Source organism: Lonchura striata, chromosome 2, assembly GCF_050655825.1.
Source record: "Lonchura striata isolate lonStrDom1 chromosome 2, ASM5065582v1, whole genome shotgun sequence".
In the NCBI taxonomy this organism is placed as follows: Eukaryota; Metazoa; Chordata; class Aves; order Passeriformes; family Estrildidae; genus Lonchura; species Lonchura striata.
Genome location: NC_140704.1, coordinates 150,122,722 through 150,143,402, shown reverse-complemented (window position 1 = coordinate 150,143,402; position 20,681 = coordinate 150,122,722). Strand labels below are relative to the sequence as shown.

General features: G+C 35.5%; 1 protein-coding gene across 3 annotated transcripts in view; it reads right to left on the bottom strand.

Moving 5' to 3' along the window:
- Positions 1–620: 620 nt before the first annotated feature.
- KHDRBS3 (KH RNA binding domain containing, signal transduction associated 3) overlaps positions 621–20,681 on the bottom strand; it is an 87,789-nt gene continuing 67,728 nt past the window's right edge. Inside the window, exons 8-11 of one of the 3 annotated variants that reach the window (XR_013339652.2) lie at positions 8,249–8,307; positions 4,806–4,955; positions 3,378–3,434; positions 621–1,363 (exon numbers count right to left, since the gene is read on the bottom strand). Coding sequence is in view for 2 of the 3 variants with exons in the window: in XM_031504112.3 (XP_031359972.1) it covers positions 4,864–4,955; positions 8,249–8,307 (151 nt within the window). In the remaining variant the exon portion in view is untranslated. Of the gene's footprint in view, positions 1,364–3,377; positions 3,435–4,346; positions 4,956–8,248; positions 8,308–20,681 lie in introns of those variants that run through there. The other 2 variants (XM_031504112.3, XM_085572595.1) reach the window with 2 other exon arrangements.

The following is a 20,681-nucleotide window of genomic DNA, read 5'->3' as shown; positions in this document are numbered from 1 at the left end:
GCATTTAAAATGTCAGGTGCTGTTCCACACCAGAGGCTCCTGCCTGTCAGTCTGACAGAATCATTATTATATATCTCTTGTGCTTATTCAGAGTTTTTTTTTTTTTTCTTGATTTTGCTTTCACTTATTTAAATAATTACTATTCCTGGCTGTAGAAAACAGTTTAGAAATGCAGTTTTGGCACAGTGAAAGATAAAGGCAGGGAAAACCTCTCCAGACTGACAAAATCACCTTAAATATTCAGAGGTTACACATGCAGACTTTTTAATGGTCAGTTTACTAAGTCTATTAAAAACTGCCTTAATCAAGATAATTGATTGGTGCCACAGTTAATAGGAAATCTTATTTTTGTCCACATCCCCACAACTTCAAAGCTATTTTTCAGTAGTCAGTACATGGAATTAGAAGTTATGAAAACCTGTTGAAGAGGCAGCATTTTGGTGTGAAACTGTCAAGTGGTATTGTTTATGTTCAAAACAGCAACAACACAGAACCAAATTATACTTTTGTTGGCAATAAATTGAGATTCAGTGAAGAAAAATGCATCTGATGGGACCATAATTGATGAATGGGGCACATGTGCTCTGCAAGCAGTATTTATGAAGAAGAACAAAAGAAAATAAATTATCAGAACTTTATTTCTCTTACAAATTACCACAATCGCAATTAATATAAAACAGAAAGCACTGAGGAAACATGACTATTGGATACAAGATCATCAAGGTGTAAAAGCTTCATTCAAGACTCTACTACTAGAAAACCTGTGACTGTGTATTAGAGAAAAGATTTCTATGCATCAAACACCAAGTGAAAGAGAATAAGCAGCATAGTATAATTGACAGGGATTAAACATCATCTTGTTATACAAGTTTTTGAAGAAAATGGAAGTTGAAGCATTATTTCTATCCAAGAGACTTGTCTGGAGCAGACTTGTTTACAATTAGCTATTAAAAAAAGCTTCAGCAGAAAGCATCAATCTTCATTTTAACTTATCCATGTTGATCATACATTAGACAAGCTATTTCCAGAAGCATTTAAATTCTAGTCATGAGACTTCACACACTCTCTCACACTTGCTGCGTAAGGCTAAAGAGTTACTAAAGAAAAGGAGGTCGCGTTATTGCTTTGTAACAGGAACTTAGATGGAAATTCTTTATTGGGCTCCAAATAAAACATTGTTGCATCTTTATACAGTTAAGAGTTTCAATATACAATTATTTTTAAAAAGTGTATGCTGTTATACACTTTAAGGCTTTCATACAAGAAATGCTGAGCAGGATTTTCATACTCGGTCTCGTCAGTGTCTGAGCATACAGGTAAGTACAGTGCTCTAAGCAGTCCATAATTAACATGGAAGAAGTTCCTGAAAAAGAGCAAAATACACTTTATTTGTATATATCTTGAGACTAGAGATCTGAATTCTCTGAAGCCTGTCAGACTGTAAGTAGAGGAATCAGACAATTATGCATATCATAAATGTATGCAGATCTAGGCAAGCATTGCAGAAACTGCTATCATTTAAATGCAGTGGAAATTTTATAAGATTCAATAAAGACAAATTATTGATATGACTAATTATGACCATTAACATTACTTTTTTGACCAGTAACATACAGTAATAGTCCAGTGTAAGACTGCAAAACTCTACTAGAATGAAAAAAACTCTTATAAGTTTATCACAGTGGAAGAAAGGCTGCCTTCTACATTGGTCTTAAAAGCTCTCTACCTTTTTAGATTATTTTTCCCTCAAAATCAAATTGATTTAATTTAAGAGATTACTCCATATTAAAAAAAAACAAAAACAAGAGAAATGCAATAGCAGAACAATGCTAGTGTATGTTATTTGAGGAAATGCTAAGATAAGTTCGCACTGTAAATATATAGTTTTGAAGAATATCCAGTACCATTTGTTAGAACTAATGCAATTTATTGTGCACACACAGGACATGAGAATTGATGAATTGATACTTTTTTTTTTTTTTGAAGAGGCATGGAAACACATTTTCTTAAGAGAAATAAGATGCAGAGCATTGGAAGAAGGAAGACATTGTTCACATGGTAATCATTCAATGCTGCACTTAGAGCCTCTGTTATCAGGGAGATACATTTTTCCACCCCAAAGAAAAGCTAAAACAATTTAAGGTTTCTCTAGGACTTCAGGGCAGAGTAGCAGAGAAGTGGCACAAATCACACATGCTGATCACACATTCATCCTCCATACGGGAGGCAATAAGAAAATATGGCATGAAATAAAAGAGTTGCATAAACAATACAGAACACTGAATCCACTTCTGATTCACTTATTTATCTACTAGCCACCCTTGCTACTAGGCATTTTAGTTTCAACCCCTGAAGTTTCACTCTGTCTATTTAAAACAATACATGATGTTTGCAGATGAACACTTCTTATGTAATTCATTATGTGATTTAAGATGTGACCAGAAGGATAGATTGTGCCAATTGTTATAAATATTTTTAAAAGATATTTATATATTCAGTTTTGCCATGGCAATTCTAGCAGCTGGTATTAAATCTTTGCCATCTGAGCCCCAAAGGGGAGAAATCATCTTCAAGCTCTCCTACTCTTAAGAGTCCTTTGATTTAAGCCTTTAAAATGCTCAAAACAGTTCTAAAGCCATTTTGTATGTACAAAAGGTTCCTTTAGCCTGTGACAGCAGCCTCTTAAATTTACTGCAGTACACAGAGGCAGTGCAACTTATGCAATATTTCACAGTATAAAGCTCTATTTATCTAAGCCTTGTCAAATAAAAACACTGAGATCATGAGGTTAGCAGGAAGAATTACCATTCCAAGTAGAAAAAGATCTGTTTTATTTTAAATATACACCATCTGAGCATAAATACAGTTAAATTATTTCTTACTTTATATATTGAATTGACCAGAAACAGTAGAGCCAGTTATTCTTCAGCTAATGTTTCTTAATGGATTTGTTCTCCTTCAATTAATACCAGAAATCAGTCTGCTACTTGTGCAGAAATGCCTGCTTTGAAAACCAGCTTACAAAATGTATTTTTCATATTTTAGACATGTTTGTTGACCAGATTAGAGTTTTAAATTCCTATTTGAAAACTACAAGCATCAAATTACATTTGGTTTCTTCAACTTCCTCTGTCCAATCAAAGACTTAATTGTTTGAGATGCTGCCAAAGCTCTGCACACCCTTCAATGAACTGCCAGGGGAGTGTCCACACACTGTGACAGCTTAAGGTCCTGATTAACGAAAGTTTAAAACTATTCCTTTTCCTACCAGAATTGAACTAAGACAACGACACCTAACTTAAAACTTTGTGCAGAATTTAGAACCTGATCAAAAGTTCCATTATCTAATAATTTCACAGATGAGTAAAGATACCTACCAAAGCATCAGAAGGTTAGGGTTTTTGTTCTCTTGGCTGTCCAAGGAGGTGAGTTTCCTGACAAGAGAGGGAAAAAAAATGTTTTTACTAAATTTCAAATAATTTAAAATAAAAACTAAAGAATACAACATAAATCAAACTGTAATTAATAGAAACAATGCTAAAAAAAAGCTTTAGATAACATTTGCAATGTTTAAGCTACTAAAATTTATGGAAAAATAATATATTACAAACTATTGGTTATGAGGTTTTACAGTTGTTTAATAGGGAATAGTTTGTCCAAATTTAACTAGCTAAACTAAGGCTTTTTAGACTAATACAAATTAAACGTTTTAAAATGAGAATTTAGGTGTCCTCATAAGTTTTTCCTACATTCTAAAATGAAACTTTCTAAGTTGTAGCCTCCCTGTTTTTATTGGTTATATTAAGATAACTTAAGTGAGATTAAAATCTTATTTGATTTATTTACCTTTGCAAATGAAGACCGTTTTAAGGGTTACACATCCTCTGCCTCTGACGAAAGCGACCTCAATTAGTCAAGTCAGAAAGTCTTTAAAAGCTTTGTGTTTATTGCTTCCAGCACGGAGCGAAGTGGTCATTAACGTACCAAAATTCTCATAAAAATTCCAAAGTTGCACTAGTGAAAAAATGCTCAACAAGGTGAAAACTAGTCACATCTTTTTCCAGAAAATTCATTAGCTATTTTAAACCATTTTAAACAAAAGTATTTTGATTTAATGTGGCACTCAAGCAGATCCATACCATTTGAATATTTTAAACAGCATTTATATCTACTGTGAGTATATAGAGAGATACATTTAGGTTTAAACCATTTTGTTTTAAAAGAAGTTGCACAATGTTTAATATGAGCCTTTTATGCTGATCACTGTTAAACAGTTCTCCCTGTTTACTACTATTTATGAAGTTTTATTATAAGATAAAGCATAAAATTAATCTCACACACACTGATTTTCTTTCAAAAGTTTATTTAGTATCAAGCAAGGGTAAAACTTTGCTTAACACTACAGAACATTTCAAGACTTGAGTTACAAAATACCACATTATTCGCATTTGTAGTTGGCTTCCCTTTTTACGCATGTTTGCAAAGAGAAAATCTAGCAAATGGCTCAAAATAAAAGCTAAAAACTAAATTGTTGAAAACCTTTAAAATAAAAGGTTACACTTATGTTAAAAAGAATGGACTAACGTATTTAGTAAACCTATTTTTTGTTTAACACTAGTTAATCAAAGGTTATTTTTTTGATCACCTATTTTTTCAAACACAGTTTGGAAATAACAAAGTTCCTTGTTTTACATATCTTTCTGTCCAGGTTGTTCTTTCAACAAATGTTTTAAGTTCAGTCCATCCATTCAGAATTTTTATGCACTTTGAGTTAATAAAAAGGGATTGTTCATAGAAAAAATTACTTTGAACAGTATACAGGACTGGTGGAGATTGGATATTTCACAACATCAGACAGTACAATCAGTATCTGGCATATGGCTGGTCTCTGTAGACTCCTTTTGTTGTCCTTGCAGAAGGTGTCTTGTGTCGTGAGTTGGTCCATTCTTCTTGCCCTACAAGGAAAGAAAATATGGTCAGAGCCCAACATTCTCAGATGCTGAATGTAATTTTTCTTAGCTGTGAATCAAACAGCCACATTCTGTTTACAGTAACCAAGGTGTACAAGTCTAACACCTGAAACAAGAAATCGGGGTACAGCACATCCATCGGAGCTATCCCACAGTGATTTCTCAGCACACAGGAGCAGGGAACATGACAGGCTAATGGCAAAACTATTTAAGGCTGTGGAAATTCAGCTGGACCTGCTTGTTGCAAATGCACAGAAATGTCAGCTCCTGTAGCAGACACACCAATAATTGCAATGGGATGAAATGAATGTAAGGTATGAATTATGTATAAGGAAATAAGCTGTCCTCAGAAATGAGTTTCTCTGCATCAGTGCCAATTTAGGACTAATTCAAACATGCAAACCAAGTCTCAAGTATCACTACAAACACCTGTGGCTTTTAACATGCTAGGGCCAATATTCCATACATCTCCTCTGAAGTGCAAGAAATAGGAGGGCAGATTTAAAAAAAAAAACAAACAAAAAACTATTAAGCGGACAAGTAACATTGGTTGTTTGAATTTTGGCTATAAAATAACTTTGTAAAAAAACCTTGTGCTGTATTTAATGATTCATAATCCTACCACCTTTCAATGGTAATAAATATTTTTAAAAAGCAGCAAAAATTATTATCTTAAATGAGAGTCAGACCTACTATGCCAGGCAGTTACAAAAGGGAAAACATAGAATTTAACATAGAGTGCAAGGAAACAGTACTTAGCTACACTTTAATGATGTAAACAAATCAGAGTACTATGTTATATCTGCAAGAACAAAAATAAAAAAGCAGCACCAAAAAAATCCCCAAAAGAAAACACACATTAAAACAATGTATATGTTTCCATACTTATTTCTGCTGAACTGCCCTGCCCTAAACAGACAGGTGCTTCAGTGAATCCAATGCAATCCAGAAACTAAAGATGGAATCCAAATGTATGGCAAAATAAATGTAAACATCACTTTCTCTTTATTAAAAAAAAAAAAAAAAAAAACACGCACAAAAAAAAGAAGTCAAAGAGCCCGTGCAATTTCAATGCTGAGGTAACTTGCTCTGACATGAGATATCTGAAATTAGATGACAAAGATCCCATATGTCAAGGGTTCAGTTTCACAATCCCTTTGCAGAAGCCTCATCCTAACTACTGTTTAATAATGTAGGTGGTAGGTGGCTGCCTGCTGAGTCCAGGCTATAAGTCACACCCGGGTGGTCAGGATATTTGCCTAGGAGGTAAAAGGAACAAGTTCAAATCTGGTGTAAGGCTGAAAGAATTAATCTTTCACCTCAGGCGATTTTCAGGGGCATCTGGTAACAACCTCTTGTGCTTCTTCATCACAAAGAAAGCAAGATTTACATTAAAAAAGAAAAAGACTGAGCCTAATAGTATGGGCAGCTGACTGAGAGGTTGGAATTAAAAATATCCTAGCTTTTAAACACTGCTGCCAGAACTGATGAAATGAAAAGAGAAGACTTTGTTACAGTTTAAGGGGAATACTAGCTCTTTTTCAAGCAGCTGAACAAATAAGCAGGGTAAAGAGTTATCTTACTGTTTCTCAGTTTTCATTTTGGTGCTGTTCAGGGCTCCAAATCCTAAAAACACTGATATTCTTCTTACATCCTCTGGATTGTCACCTCAGTTTCTCAAAGGAAAAGCTGAGATACCACCTGGGTATCTGAATTTCCTCCCAGCCAGCACTAGACAACTACCTACTTATTTTGAGGCATCTAATGTTCTTTACATATAGTGAAATGGTTATTAACCTCTAACTCTGATTTTAAGGGATACACTTAAGAAATAAAGTGTACAGCTATTTATATGTGCAAAAACTATAGTGACTGCAACCCATAATCATTCTTCAAGGTATTTATAGTCTTTCTCTCAACTTGAATAAGTACATCACTTGATATTCTGAGTGGCTGTGCTTTGATAAATAGAAAACCAATTTTAAATGCAAAAGCAATGAAAAATCCATATTTTCAACTTTAAATATTGCAATCAATATCTCTCCCCATCAGTCTATCTACATTAAGCAGTTTCATACATTTTTCCCCCATCAATTTTGCATTACTGAAATAGTCTTAGAAATATCAGGTTTAGAATGGCAAACAGTTTATTTTAATGCTGAAATAAAGATTTAAGCTATATATCTATTAACACCAACTGAAAGTGTTGGGGGACAGAGGAATTTCACATCACCTCTTCTTTTGATGAACTGCCTTTCAACTTTAAGCAAAATAATTAGTTTAAGCAGATATGCTGGGCAAGCTACTGCATTAGGTGCATTTATCACAACTTAGTTAAGGTCATTTTAGTTTCAAGCAGAAAGCACTTCCACATGGAGTCAAAGAAATAGACCTCCAAAAATTTCAAGTAGAGCTCTAAAGTAATTGAAGTATTCATTACTCAGCATTGCATCTTTTACACAGGTTACTAACAACCCTCCAATGTTTGAGATTTGAGAGACCTAGATTGTATTTTTCTGATCTCTATCCAGAGACTTAACATTTATCCCTTAATCAAAGGTGCCTTTTAAAATGTTTTATGCTTCCAACCCATAACAGATTTCTTTAATTAAGTCTGTTACTACCACACTGGTATATTAAGAAAAAAAAAAAAAAGTGATCTTTACAACTGGCATATGTTTTTTTGCTTCATTACGCATTGTTTTGTCTCTGTACAGACTAACCCACTGCCCTCATGTCTATTAGCTACCTAAAATACTTCCCTAACCTTTACATAATGACTCCTGCTTGATTTCCCAGGACTGATGCATGAAAATGAATTAAAACAGAAGGACCATGCAAGGCTAAACCACACTCAATTAGGCTCCAATTCAGCTGGGAGCTCCAGCAGATTCCTACCTTGTACCAAGTCTCAATGCAAGCTGTGCCACACCAGAAGCATTTGCTTTGGCAGCCAAAAGTTCCTGGAAAAAGGTCCTCCACCCCCAATTTTTTGCCTAAATCTCATTGAATGTGGCATGGAAAGGCAGCATGCATAATGATTTAAGTTTTATTTTCTCTACATCTTTGGTTTTAGTTTCCCATGACTGCTTTAGCTAACAGACCACAGAGGGCATTTTTCTCAATAAGCACATGAGGAGAGCTGTGACATCTCAGGAATCCCTGAGCAGCCATTACCTGCTGCAGGACTAAGCCTTGCCTCACAGAAATTATCCCTTCATTATGCTTTTTTTTCCAAGAGTCTGTTGCTGCAGTGGTTGAGCTGATAAAGCACTCACCATAGGAGTCGTAGGTGTCTTCACTCAGTCCGTGGCCATAGTCGTAGTAATCTGCTCCACTGCAGGGCAGGAGGGGCATGGAGAGAGCAAGAAAGAAAACATTACAAGAAATAATTATACATTCTACCTCTGAAAAGAGAGCTTGAAGGATATAGCACATGCCCTAACAAAGGTAAGTATCCATGTGGCAGTGACAGCTGAGATCCTGCTTGTTTATTGATTAGAAAATATATTTAATTTCATTGAGGATTTTTTTTTTTTTCATCTCTTGGCTACTCATCCACATTGTAAATATGGATGTGGGAATTTTACATTTAAAATTATAGTTGGGAAAGTTAAAGATCTTACAAGTGTTAATGAAAAACATGGAGATGTAGGTACTGAACCAATTACTTTGTCATAAATTCCTTTTCATTACCTACTGCTAGAGAATGCAATAAAGGGAAAGCTATTTGGTGATTGGAGAGTTATACAGTTGCTGTGTGTGTACAAATTCCAGTGTTTTCAAAACAAGACAGCAGAACACATATAAAAAGGCTATCATTTTAACAGGAAGAAATGACAATAGGAACTAAGTAAAAAGATGAAATCTGTAGTTGTTAGGATTCAAAAGTGTGGATGAAACCATAATCATGGCCTAAAACTGTCCTCCCTTTCATAAAGGTTTGTATATTTGTATTAAGACCCCTGAATGGAAACTGAAGAACAGCCCTTATTACACATCATTCCATTATGGTTTTGTATTTCATGCAAGTCTAGCTGCATGGAGTCTTCTACACAGCTTGTAGAATATGAAAAAAAAAATTGCCTAAATAGTTCTTTTCCTTTTCTTTCTAACCACAAGACAGGCTCAGAGCTGAGAATATTTGGAAAATACTCTCTGAAATGACGCTACCAGATCAGTAGACTCTTAAACTTTTTATTTCCCTTAATGGATGTATTCTGCAAAGAAAAATCTTTTCATAGAATCACCTCCTGAGTGAGAAGGAAATCACTCATATATGATCACTAGCAAGTAATTACTGATATTGACAAAATGTTCCTAACATTAGACTGATTGCTAACAAAATAAACACCAGAGTGAAAATAAACAATTTATAGCCTTAACATGAATTAGCAGGTAAAGTATTTATATAAAACAAACAACACAATTACTTCTGAACTGACAAGTCTTTGTTGTGCTTGAGTCTGTTTGTGTTTATTTTTAGGATATTTTTTTTTGTTGTTTTTTTTTTTTTTATTTTAAAGAAAACATTTTAAAATCCTGAAAATAACCAGGCCAGGAAAAAAAATAGTTTTGGTGTGTGCAAATGTATATCTAAAAAGCGTGGATGAGTATTTTTTTATTGCTGGTATAATGCTTCCTAAACAAAAACTTAAACAACTGTACTTTGAAGACTCACAAAGAATTACCCCTACAAAGCCTTTTCCTCTGTGGTTTCTCAGGTGATGAGGACTCCAGAATAAGGGTAAAATTTTAATAAGAAGTATTTTTTCCCTACAGCAGCCAGTAATAAAAGTCTTTATTCTGTCAATGAACTGAAAACTGACATTCACTATCCTTCCACATAGAACTTATTTATTTTAAGACTATGATCGAGTTTAGAAGTCTAAAGCAGCTGAGCTCCATCCCTGTATCTGTCAATCCTGTCAGAATGACTTTGTGGAGTCTCATTTCATAGATCTAATACATCTATTAAACAAAAAAATGACTCACTTTACAGCACACAAAGTGCAAAACAAACATCAGAGAGGAAGGAACCTTTCACTTATACTGAAAGTATATATACAACTCATCTTTATTAACAGACAAACCCTTCAAAATTAATAATCTCTGAAAAGTACAAGGCACAATGGGAAGGAAACTTGCCCAGTGCAATTCAGTACTCCCTGCTCTACTTCATTCATGCTCTATGAATAATGCCAACATTCTCCAGTCAACTCTGTGTTAAACAAACCCAAAGTTTCAGATTAGAAAATCTCAAGACCCAAAGAAAAGGGCAGATACGGATGGATGTAAGGAGGTCTGAATGGAACAAAAAAAAAGATAATTTTTTAATTTGTTAAGGAGTCTGAATATGCCATGGTGTTCACAACCAAGACTGATGCTAATGTTTTTTTTTTTAGAATTACAGAGAAGTCTAGTACTGTGTATGAACTTACAGCTTATAGAATTGTATTTTGTTTCAAAGCAACTGCCTGCAAAAAGCAAACTATTTAAAGCACCCTAAAGCAATACTAAACTTCTAAATTGTACATTTTAACTCATTAACTGAGATAACTGAGATGGTTGAGGTCATTTCTGCTCTAAAGACTTCAGTAGCTACATTAAATAATTCTTCCTGTGGACACAAGTTAGGATATACATTTTTGCTTTAAAATCATACTTTAAACTTAGACTTTTTTTATATATATTCTCTGACATCTTAGCAGTCTGACTGAAGACTATTATGTTTTTTATTTCCCTTAATGGATTTATTCTGCAAGGAAAGGCTTTTTCCCTGAATAACAGAAAGACTTGGGTTGGAAGGGACTGTAAACATCACCTAATTCCATGGTTAGGAACACCTTCCACTAACCAGGTAGCTCAGGTTGCTCTTTCCTTTTATTTTGTCTCATAGAAAGGTTAAAAAAAATCCCCAAATGCAGTTAATTTTCTTCTTTATCTCATATGACTCCCTCTTTTCACCAAAAAGGAGAAAGCGTGACATGGATTCTTCCCTTTTGAACCCAACAAGACAAACATGGACTATGCTTGGAGTTCTTTTGTTTTCCTATGTGAACTGTTTTCATGAAACCACTTTATTTTCCTTATTTTCTATACATCTATTTTTTTAGATAAATAACTGGATTACATACTATATCCAGCATCTTCCTAACCATCAAGTAAATGGTACAAGTGCCATTAACCTTGGAGTATCAGCTGTGTGTACACAAAGATCTTTTGCTTATATCCCCTCTTTTTAACTTCTTTTGTATTCCCATTCCAGCATAATAGTTTTGGGCTGACAAGAGAGAAGACAGAGATGACAAAGAAAAATTGCTTTGATTTTCCATGTCAGCATAAAAACTTGAAACCACTTAATGCTATGGAAGGATTAGAAAACAACAATAAATTTAAGTACGTTGTTTCTAATTGCTGAGGGCTGGGCAGTAATCCTACAATGTTCAGAGGAAGTGTGAAATGAGGCTTAAATAGTGTAAGTAAGGCCAGGGGAAGAGGCTGTTTTCTGTGTTAAAAGGAAAAGCTTCAGACAGGAAGGAGAAAGCTCCGATTCTAGCACAGCAGCCCTGATGAAGCAGAAATGCTTCTCTATGGCTTTATTTAGTAAACTAGAAGACGGAGAAGCTTCCTGTCATTTCTCTGGAATCACTCTGAGAAGTATCTTAAAATACTTTAATTTAGAGTTATTCAACATAAGCCTTCAAAGGCCCTAGGAAAAATGACCTCAATTCTCAGGCTTTTCTACTTAGCTGATTTGTTTCTGAAAATACCTTGATGAACCATAATAGAACAAATGTTTACAAAAACCAAAGAGAAATAACTGCTCTAGACATGATGGTGAAGCCTTAAGGAACTTTACCTTTATTACTTTATTAACTATTAGGTTATTCTTCCTAGAGACCCTGGAATATTCTCCTAGGACAGATAGCAACTGTAGTTTAAACCCAACCCTCATGGGTCCCGCAGTACATGACAGACATTGAGGCATCAGGGTGGTGTGCAGAGAAGGACAGCAGAGCTGGGAAGGGTTTGGAAAATCACTCCTGTGAGGGGCAGCTGATGGAAATGGGTGTGTTTAGCTATAAGCCTGGAGAAAAGGAAGCTCAGGGGAGACCTTATTGCTCCTGAAAATAGATTGTTTCCTGGGGGGGGGGAGGGGGTCAGTCTCTTCTCCCAGGCAACTAGAGACAGCATGTGAGGAAATGCCCTCAAGATATACCAGAGAGATTCAGGTTGGACAGCAGTTAGAATTTCTTCACTGAAAGGGTTGTCAAGCATTGGAATGAACTGCTGAGGGAGGTGGTAGAGCCACCATCTGTGGAAGTGTTCAATAAATGCCTGGATGTGGCACTGAGTGCTGTGGTTTAGTTGACATGGTGGTATTTAGTCAAAATTGGACTAATCTTGGGAGGTCTTTTCCAACCTTAATGATCTTGTGATTCTGTATCAGAAGAGGTCACTTGGCTATTTTTGGGACAAGCCTAAAACAGGCAGACCAACCACACAGTCCAAAAATGCACAAAGGTAGTAAAAAAATATTGAACTTAATTCATGTAATTGCCACAGCTCTTTACATTTGATACAGACATATTTTAGAACAGGCACTATGACATTTCTGTGTTTGAAACAGAAACAGTGTGGCAGGGAGGCTGCTTGCTAAGGGAAGATTAAAAGGTCTCCGACTGAAAGCTCCTAGTTTGCTGGAAAATCCCAGACTTAAGCACTGACAAGCCCAGAAAAAGCACGTGATCTGAAACGTTCTTTGGCTTCTGATGGAAAATAGCCTTGGCACAATAGTTCAGCTTCCAGTAATGCTTATTAGGGAAAAGCTGACCAAAATTTTGCCTTTATCACATGGGTATCAGAAGTAATTTTGATCCCTTTAGGCAGAAACCAGGGCAGTTTCAGAAAGTGACAGTAAAACCCTTGCAAACACCAAGGTTTCCTTTTGTGCCAAGGGAAGCTCCAAACACCACCCTTTGTGCTTCCACCCAGAGTTGCACAGAACAAAACAGAAAAAGCAAATGAGGATCTCTCTAGCAACAGTTCTTATATGATAGACCCTGACTGATATAATCACATCTGAAGAGAACTCTTCCATAAAGAAAAGCCTCTTTCCATCATTCTTGTCAGATTTTCATGCTCAGCTACTTCTGATAGCAAAAAGCATCTGTCAACAGCAAACAGGAAGAGCATCCAAGACAACAATCACTGCAGTGAAGCTTCTCATAACTCTGTAATGTCCTGAACATTGAGCAGCTGCTCTCAATGCTTCTGTGGATCACTAGAACACCCTGTCCTGGAGCCCAGCTTACAGCAGGACAGCAGAAATCCAGAGTATCAAGAGGAGACCCACATATTTTCTTGCATCTTGTAGATAAATTTTTAGTTAATCCCCAGTTCCACTGCTACATAGTAGAGCTTTCTTTACTACATACTTTTATCCCTGCAGCTCAGTTTATGTCTGTCAAACAGATAATGATCTCAGAAAACAACTGAGACCCCCTATGTGAATGCTTTATAAAATACAGAAAAATCACACAATCTTCCTTGAATTATAGCCTATTGTACTCTCAAATGGATCATACAAACAACAGACCTGTTACCTGTAATCTCAAAAGGTGACCAGTGTGCCCTCTCAATGATCCCCTTAGCTATCACTATTTAGGAATTACTTTTTATGGCAGAAATGAGAAATTTCACTTCTGCATAGCAAAACATCCTCAGAGGCATTCTGGTGCTACCTACCAGGCACAGACCTATCTAGGTATTTCTAGCAGAATTCTACAGAGCTGCCTAGGGCAGCTTTACCATCTGAAATGTCCAGTTATTGCTGTCTCAACAAGATTAATCTTTCCCTGGCACATTCTCATGTGCCACCTCCCAAGAGAGGAATGGAAAATGGCAATTAAAATATGTGACTGAAGTGTGTAGTACAAATAAGCAGGAGTTACAGCTTTACCTTGAAACTATGAATAGAACAAATCAACAAAACATCCCTGAACATGAGAAATGCTAACCATATTAATGTCAAAAATTCGCTACATGAAATTACAAAGTACCAGCAGAAAAACTAAAAACTCAGGTTGCATAAATTCAGCATTCTGGTTTGGCTGCTGAATTAGAACCAAGCCCGACACCCTGCACCTCCCTCATCTATCTGCTTTGCAAAGCAGGTTATGAACTGCTACCATAAGAAACCAAACTTGAACTCTTTAACTATCCAGATATGTACCAATTATATTTCAGCAGCTAAATGGAAAAAAAAAAAAAAGACACGACACAACATTAACATCAGAAAAAGACATTTTCTTCCCTCTCTCTCCAAACATACAAGGTTAGTCTGGGCAGTGGAAGCAGCAGAGAACAGTGAAGATCTGAGAGACAGTAGTCAAAGAAACCTTAGACACTGCAATACTGGAAAGATCTGGAGTATTATTCCAGGTAATTCTTGGTTATCCCCCAAGTTCTGTGTATGTTGTCAGAGATCCAAAATAATGTCACTGGAGTACAAGACAACACTGCCACTAACATACTACCCTCAAAAAGTGCACAGGTGGTTTGTCACCACTCCATCAGCACAAATACTGCTCCAGAAGATACACATCATAACTTCTTATACTTCTAATTTACTGAAGCAAAAGTACAACCTTCAAAGCTTTTCTAACAATTTGGGGCCTTACAAGTTGGAACTGAAGAACATTTGTGAGAAAAGGTATCATTCCATCCTGGTTTTATGTAATACAAAAACAATGAAAGTGCCATCAAGGAATACATTTGGTAAAAGAAATTAGGTTAATTGTTTTCAGGGCTGCATAATCATATGCTTTACCATATTCAAGATCTTTCCAGTACTTCCCTAGTACCCTTTGCAACAGCAGTGTCCAAACCTGGCCTCTCCAAGTACAGCAAGGCAGAACTCTTCCTGCTAAGGACAATTCCATCCACGTAAGTGCAAAGACTCATTTCCTGGCCTCATGTGAGCTTCACTACTTCTATCCATACTCATGTTTCAGGTGCTTTACATATGATACAATTACATACTCATGATACAATTACACCAAGATAAATGTGGTTATGATGGTTAGTAATACATTATTTTTCACCATCTATACCTGAACTATATCAAAATTGCACTTAAAAGCACAATTTACTGCCCTCAATACTTCAACTGAAATAAAATTACAAGGACAAACAATTATGACCATTATAAAGTTTTCTTGCAAGCATCTCCCATTTTAAAGTCGCCCAATTAAGTAGGCATTTCCTTACCAACAGAAAGAAGGAAGATTTTTCTTCCCTTGAAAAGCAAACTGAATACAACAGGGTACTCAGAGAGAAAACTGCAACTTTCAATTACTGCTAGTAAGCAGCCAAAGTGTGTTGACTGTCAACCAGCAAAACAGGGTCAAATCCTCATCTACAAAAACATGTTCTATGACAAAAATATGTTCTGAGCTGATGCAGCCTGATTTCTCATTCAGCTAATAGGCACTGGCTTCCAATGTGAGTTTCCAGTGAAGTTCCTTCTTCACCCCACATCATGGAAAAAATAAAGTCTTCCCTATATATAGCTAAATGTCATTCTCTAGTCTCCAAGTGTAAATTTAAGATGTCCTTTCTCTAGTCTGGAGACAATATGTAGTCTCTTTTCTTTATCTTTGTATCTCTTAATCAAACTGCTGGAAAGTTAATTATAATGTGAGATGTTTGAGAAGTCTTTTCTAAATGAATAACTTTAATTTGTAAGATTGATTATCTGTGTTCTGTCTCCAAAACCCATATATCCAGCACATTTCTACAGCATCCTGCTGATGCCTGGCAACTGGGTAATCTCTTTTTATCTTTGTTACCTCCATGCTCCAAGCTTAAATAAACTTATTTTTAAAACAAACTGTAATTAATTTGAAGCCTTCCTTTAATTAAGATTTTTTTAACTATGACTGAATTCCACTACTTACACTAACAGGTAGAACACCAGACTTCAAGTTTAAAAACATATTCCCTGTAAATGAACAGCTTTTTCAACTACTTTGGACTTGGAAGATCCACTTTGACCTTTCCCTTCCTCATGTTTTCACTTCTGTAATCAGTCAAGGAAAAAAAATACAAAATCCTACCAACTACTAATCCTCTTTAATTGCATTGTGGAATTCAACCACCAAGTTTAAGATGCTGTAAAATCACCAAAGTAAAATTAAATGAACTATGCAAAATTAATATAGTTTTATGAAATGACTTTTCTTGATTCCTCAACACTTTGTAATTTGATGTTACTGCTTTTTTTACTACTCTAACACCTGCATATTAGTTTTTCTAGCAGTTTTCTAAATTTATTTTCAAATGCGTTTTTACTTGTTTCCTAAATAAGAAGGCACAGACACATTTAATAGCAAAATCAGGAAGAAACCAAATTAATTTTATTATAATTAGTACAGATGAAGAGTAATCCTAACATTTATTAAACAGTGAAGTCGTCTACTAAAATCACCATGAGAATTCAAAAAAACTTTTCCAGTTTTATGAGTGCATCATGAGATATGCTTGTGTTTTTTCTATTACTGAAGCTGAATCATCTTAGTCATACTCCTTTTTACTGAAAATTCATACCAGATTTCTGCAAGTCAATTAAAAAATTAAAATGCACTAGATTGACAAGTAAAACTATCTATGCTACTGAGGCACTTCTGAATAATTTACCTTGTCACATCTTAACATGCAATTAAAAGGAAAACATCTATCTAAACCTGAAAAATTAGATCTGAAAAACTGCAGTAATAATCTCTTTCAATAATATAAGTGCAAAAATTAAGCAGGAAACCACACACCAGGATTTTCATTCAAAAGCTACATTAGCTTATTTATGCTAATACTTTAAGGCTTTATTTTGCAGAATTATAACCTCCAGTACACTCTGGTACATACCAGGTGTTCATAAACAACAGCAACACAAAATGCCAACCCTTTGCACAATCCCCAGAAATCAAACTCCTGCAGACTGATTTGATTTATAAGTCAAAGCATGAAATATAAACACCTACAAGCATTAAAATGGAGAGAATTACATCTTGGAAAACTACAGTAACAGACACTCATTTGCATATAATGCATATTTATACATCCTGGAAATGCATGATTGCTGACAAACTCAACAATGTAAATTTAAAACACTGAGCATCACAAACAAACTGTTAGCAATTAACTTTCAGATTCCAATAGCAACATCTCCATAAGCCAATTTCAAATCCATATGCTCAGCTCTTCATGAAAATCCTCCTATTAAACAGGAATATCATCATCTTTTGTGTAACTACTAAGCACAGTTTCAAAAAACACCTGAAAATTTGAGCTCCTAGTGCGAAATGAGGAGGAGTTACATACCAGGAATCACCTTTCTTGAAACTAAAGTGCCTCTGGAATAATATAAAAAGCAGTACTTAGAGATTTGAAGGATTTTAGCAAGTCAATTCAGTTGTATTCTTCAAGCATCAGTTGAACAATGGCCACTGCTGGATTTCAAGGTGTTTTTCTAAGTCCTTTTCAACCCAACATCCAGGTTCTCCATTGTTAGGTAACTACCATAAGCTACCAAGCACAGAATTCCTCAAACCTTTCACACCACAGTGTTTTTGTGCATAGTCTTCCATTTTACAAAGAAATTTTTGTCGTGAGTCAGCCACTTTTGAAATAAATGGTAAATAAGGTAATGATAAAGGAGGCTCAGGGGGAACCTTATTCCCTACAACTACCTGAAAGGAGGCTGTGGAACTATCTTCTGCCATGTGACAAACACTGGATATTGGGAAAAATTCCTTCACTGAAAGAGTGGTCAGGCACTGAAACAGGCTGCCCAAGAAACAGTGAAAATCTTAAAAGAAATGTGGGTGTGACATCTGGGACATGGTTTGGTGGTGAACATGGTGGTGGCAGAGTTGACAATTTTATTTGATTGGAGGCCTTTTCCAACCTGAACAATTATATAATTCATAACACCATGTTTTTAACATGCCTAGGACTTACCATAGGGGCAATTATGTTTTTATGCATTTAAGTAAAAGATCTAACAAAGTTGCAGCATGTTAGTTTTACTTCCCAACACATCAACAATAACCACACAATGGATTTGTGGCACTGAATAAACTTAGGTATACTAAAAAGAATTTGCCAGTTCCCTCAGCTCAGATTAGGTTAACTGTGTGGCTCCAAGGCTCACAAGCAACTTGCAGGAATTTGAATTTATTACATTTTGGTATGATTGGAAGTGAGAGTTATTATTTAGACATGCACAAAGAGCAGTTGAGAAACACTATTTAAGCCAATGGCAAAATGGCTGTTGCCAAGAGAAATCTATTAGAACTATTAGGTAAACGTAGAAACCACAGAACAATGCAGACAACTGTAAACAAATCAAGCAATTTTTTAAAGTCTGAATTTTCCTCCTTTTATGTGTATGTTTAGATTAAATTCTGCAACAGAGTAAACAGAGATCACCTCGACTGAAAATATAAAATACTTTAAAAATTATGAATTATAATTAAACAATATAACATTACTACACAAATGATTCATTCTTGTCCTTCACCAGAGACTGGCATACAGCTACACAGAGTGTCTTATAGTTTAGGCTTTTGATCTCTGTTGTAGGCTGAAAATAAATCCAGGAAAGCCTCATGTTTTTTTCCTAGGAAAAGTATCCCATTTTAAATGCCAGCAGACAAGCCTAAAGAAGTTCTTTGACACTTTTGAGTGCATGAAGCAGACAGATGGGGTCTGCATCCTTTTTTGCACTACAGTAACTGTATTAGCCATCCTCTCTTGATGGTAAACCTAACAGCACACAGTAAACTCTCTAGTGCTACTGGAGAAGTAAGAAACCCAGCCCCCCTTTCTCAGCAACCTTGCCACATAATCTGGATTTCAGCACCAAACCTCGTTCCCTGGCATGTTAACTCTCTGCAGCATCTGTCACTGCTATGAATGGTTGATCATAAGTACCTCTGTAGTCATCTCAATGCCATTAAGCAGATGGCAGCGCTAAATCCAAATGATGTAGTACATCTCCCTGGTGGACTTTGTTTCCATACACCACCATTATTCTACAATTCCTCAGTGATAAATCTTATGTATTCTAGAGAACATTAAACAGTGAGCTGACAGAGACAATTGATTTATTAGCATCCATCTCCCTTTGCCTCGCATTTCCTTCTTGTCCTCACAAACACTTGTGCAGATCATGTGTGGAGTCACTAAGGGACCAAAAGCACTTTGGCTCAATTTGAAGCCTATTTTGGAGGTTTAAAATAACTAGATTTTTTCATGTTGAAAATGTTTAAACTACAGTTTTAAATGAAGATTCAACAAAATCCTCTTGATTCCTCACCAATACTGTCAGGTGAATTTTCATAATAAATTAACACCAGGCTATTAAAGCACCCTCTACTTTCTGCAATAAATCCAAGTAAATAATTACAATTCTAGACAGGCTTAGGAAGTCCTTTAAGAGTGAGCTAAGTTGTATAAGGATGCATACATGCTGGTGACAAGCCCACATGTCTGACACATGTAAATATCAGCACCAGGAGTCATGAGTTTGGCTTTCACAAATGTAATTCATATTTTACCCTAAGATCCTGACAAGGCTTTTGGCACACAATACACATGTGAAATTAATAAATATATATACAGGAGAAATTTTATGAAGGAATTCCTGACTACATAACATGCCCTTGACTGCATATCATGTAACCCTAAAGACTCATTGCATAATGGGGTATGAAGTGATAGGAGAAGAGGATATGGCTTTAAACTAAAAGAGGAGATATTTAGATTAGATATTAGAAATAAATTCTTTAGTATGAGAGTGGTGAGGAACTGGAAGAGGCTGTCTGGAGAATCTGCGAATGCTCCATTCCTAGAAGTGGTCAAGACTGGGTTGGATATAGCTTGGAGCACCCTGGTCCATTGAATGCTGTTCCTGCCCATGGCAGGGGGTTGGAACTAAAAGATCTTGGAGGTCCTTTCCAAGCTACATTATTCTATGATTCTATGAAACATTTTCTACACTCTGATTTTTAAAAATGGCATTTAAAAAAAAAAATTAGATTGTGTTGGTTTTTTTTAACAAGACTAAACAATCCAGTTGATTAAACATCCCAGTTTATACTGATAAAATTATCAAATAATCCCTCTGCAAAAAACTATAAATGTAATTTAATCTTCTAAAAATCAATTAGATATCTAGTAAAACACAGAACAGCTTCAAGGGATATTTTAAGTCTTTTCGACCATAAAAAATAATTCTGTTAAAGGACATCCTGAAGCACTATTTGGGGCTTTGTTCCATGAACAAGCAACAGTGGATAATAAAATGTTCTAAAGGAAAACAACATTTTTTTATAGGATTACAGGGTATTAAGATAGATAACAACCCAGAAATTTCTTATGTTTCTCTCTCTTGTTAGTGCTGTGGAAGCTTTTAACTCAAACTTCAGATTGCCAGGCACAAGGAAGGATTCACACAACATCAAATAAAACACCATTAAACTTCTAACCACTCATGATTTGGTGTCAGCAAGCAGTTAGTGCATAGAATGGAATAATTTATTTGCAGAATAAATGAAGTCTCAACTACCTTAATGCACACAGAAATACACAGTTTCCTATTCTTCATATCTAAACATGTCACTCATCCTAATCCAACTCAGATTT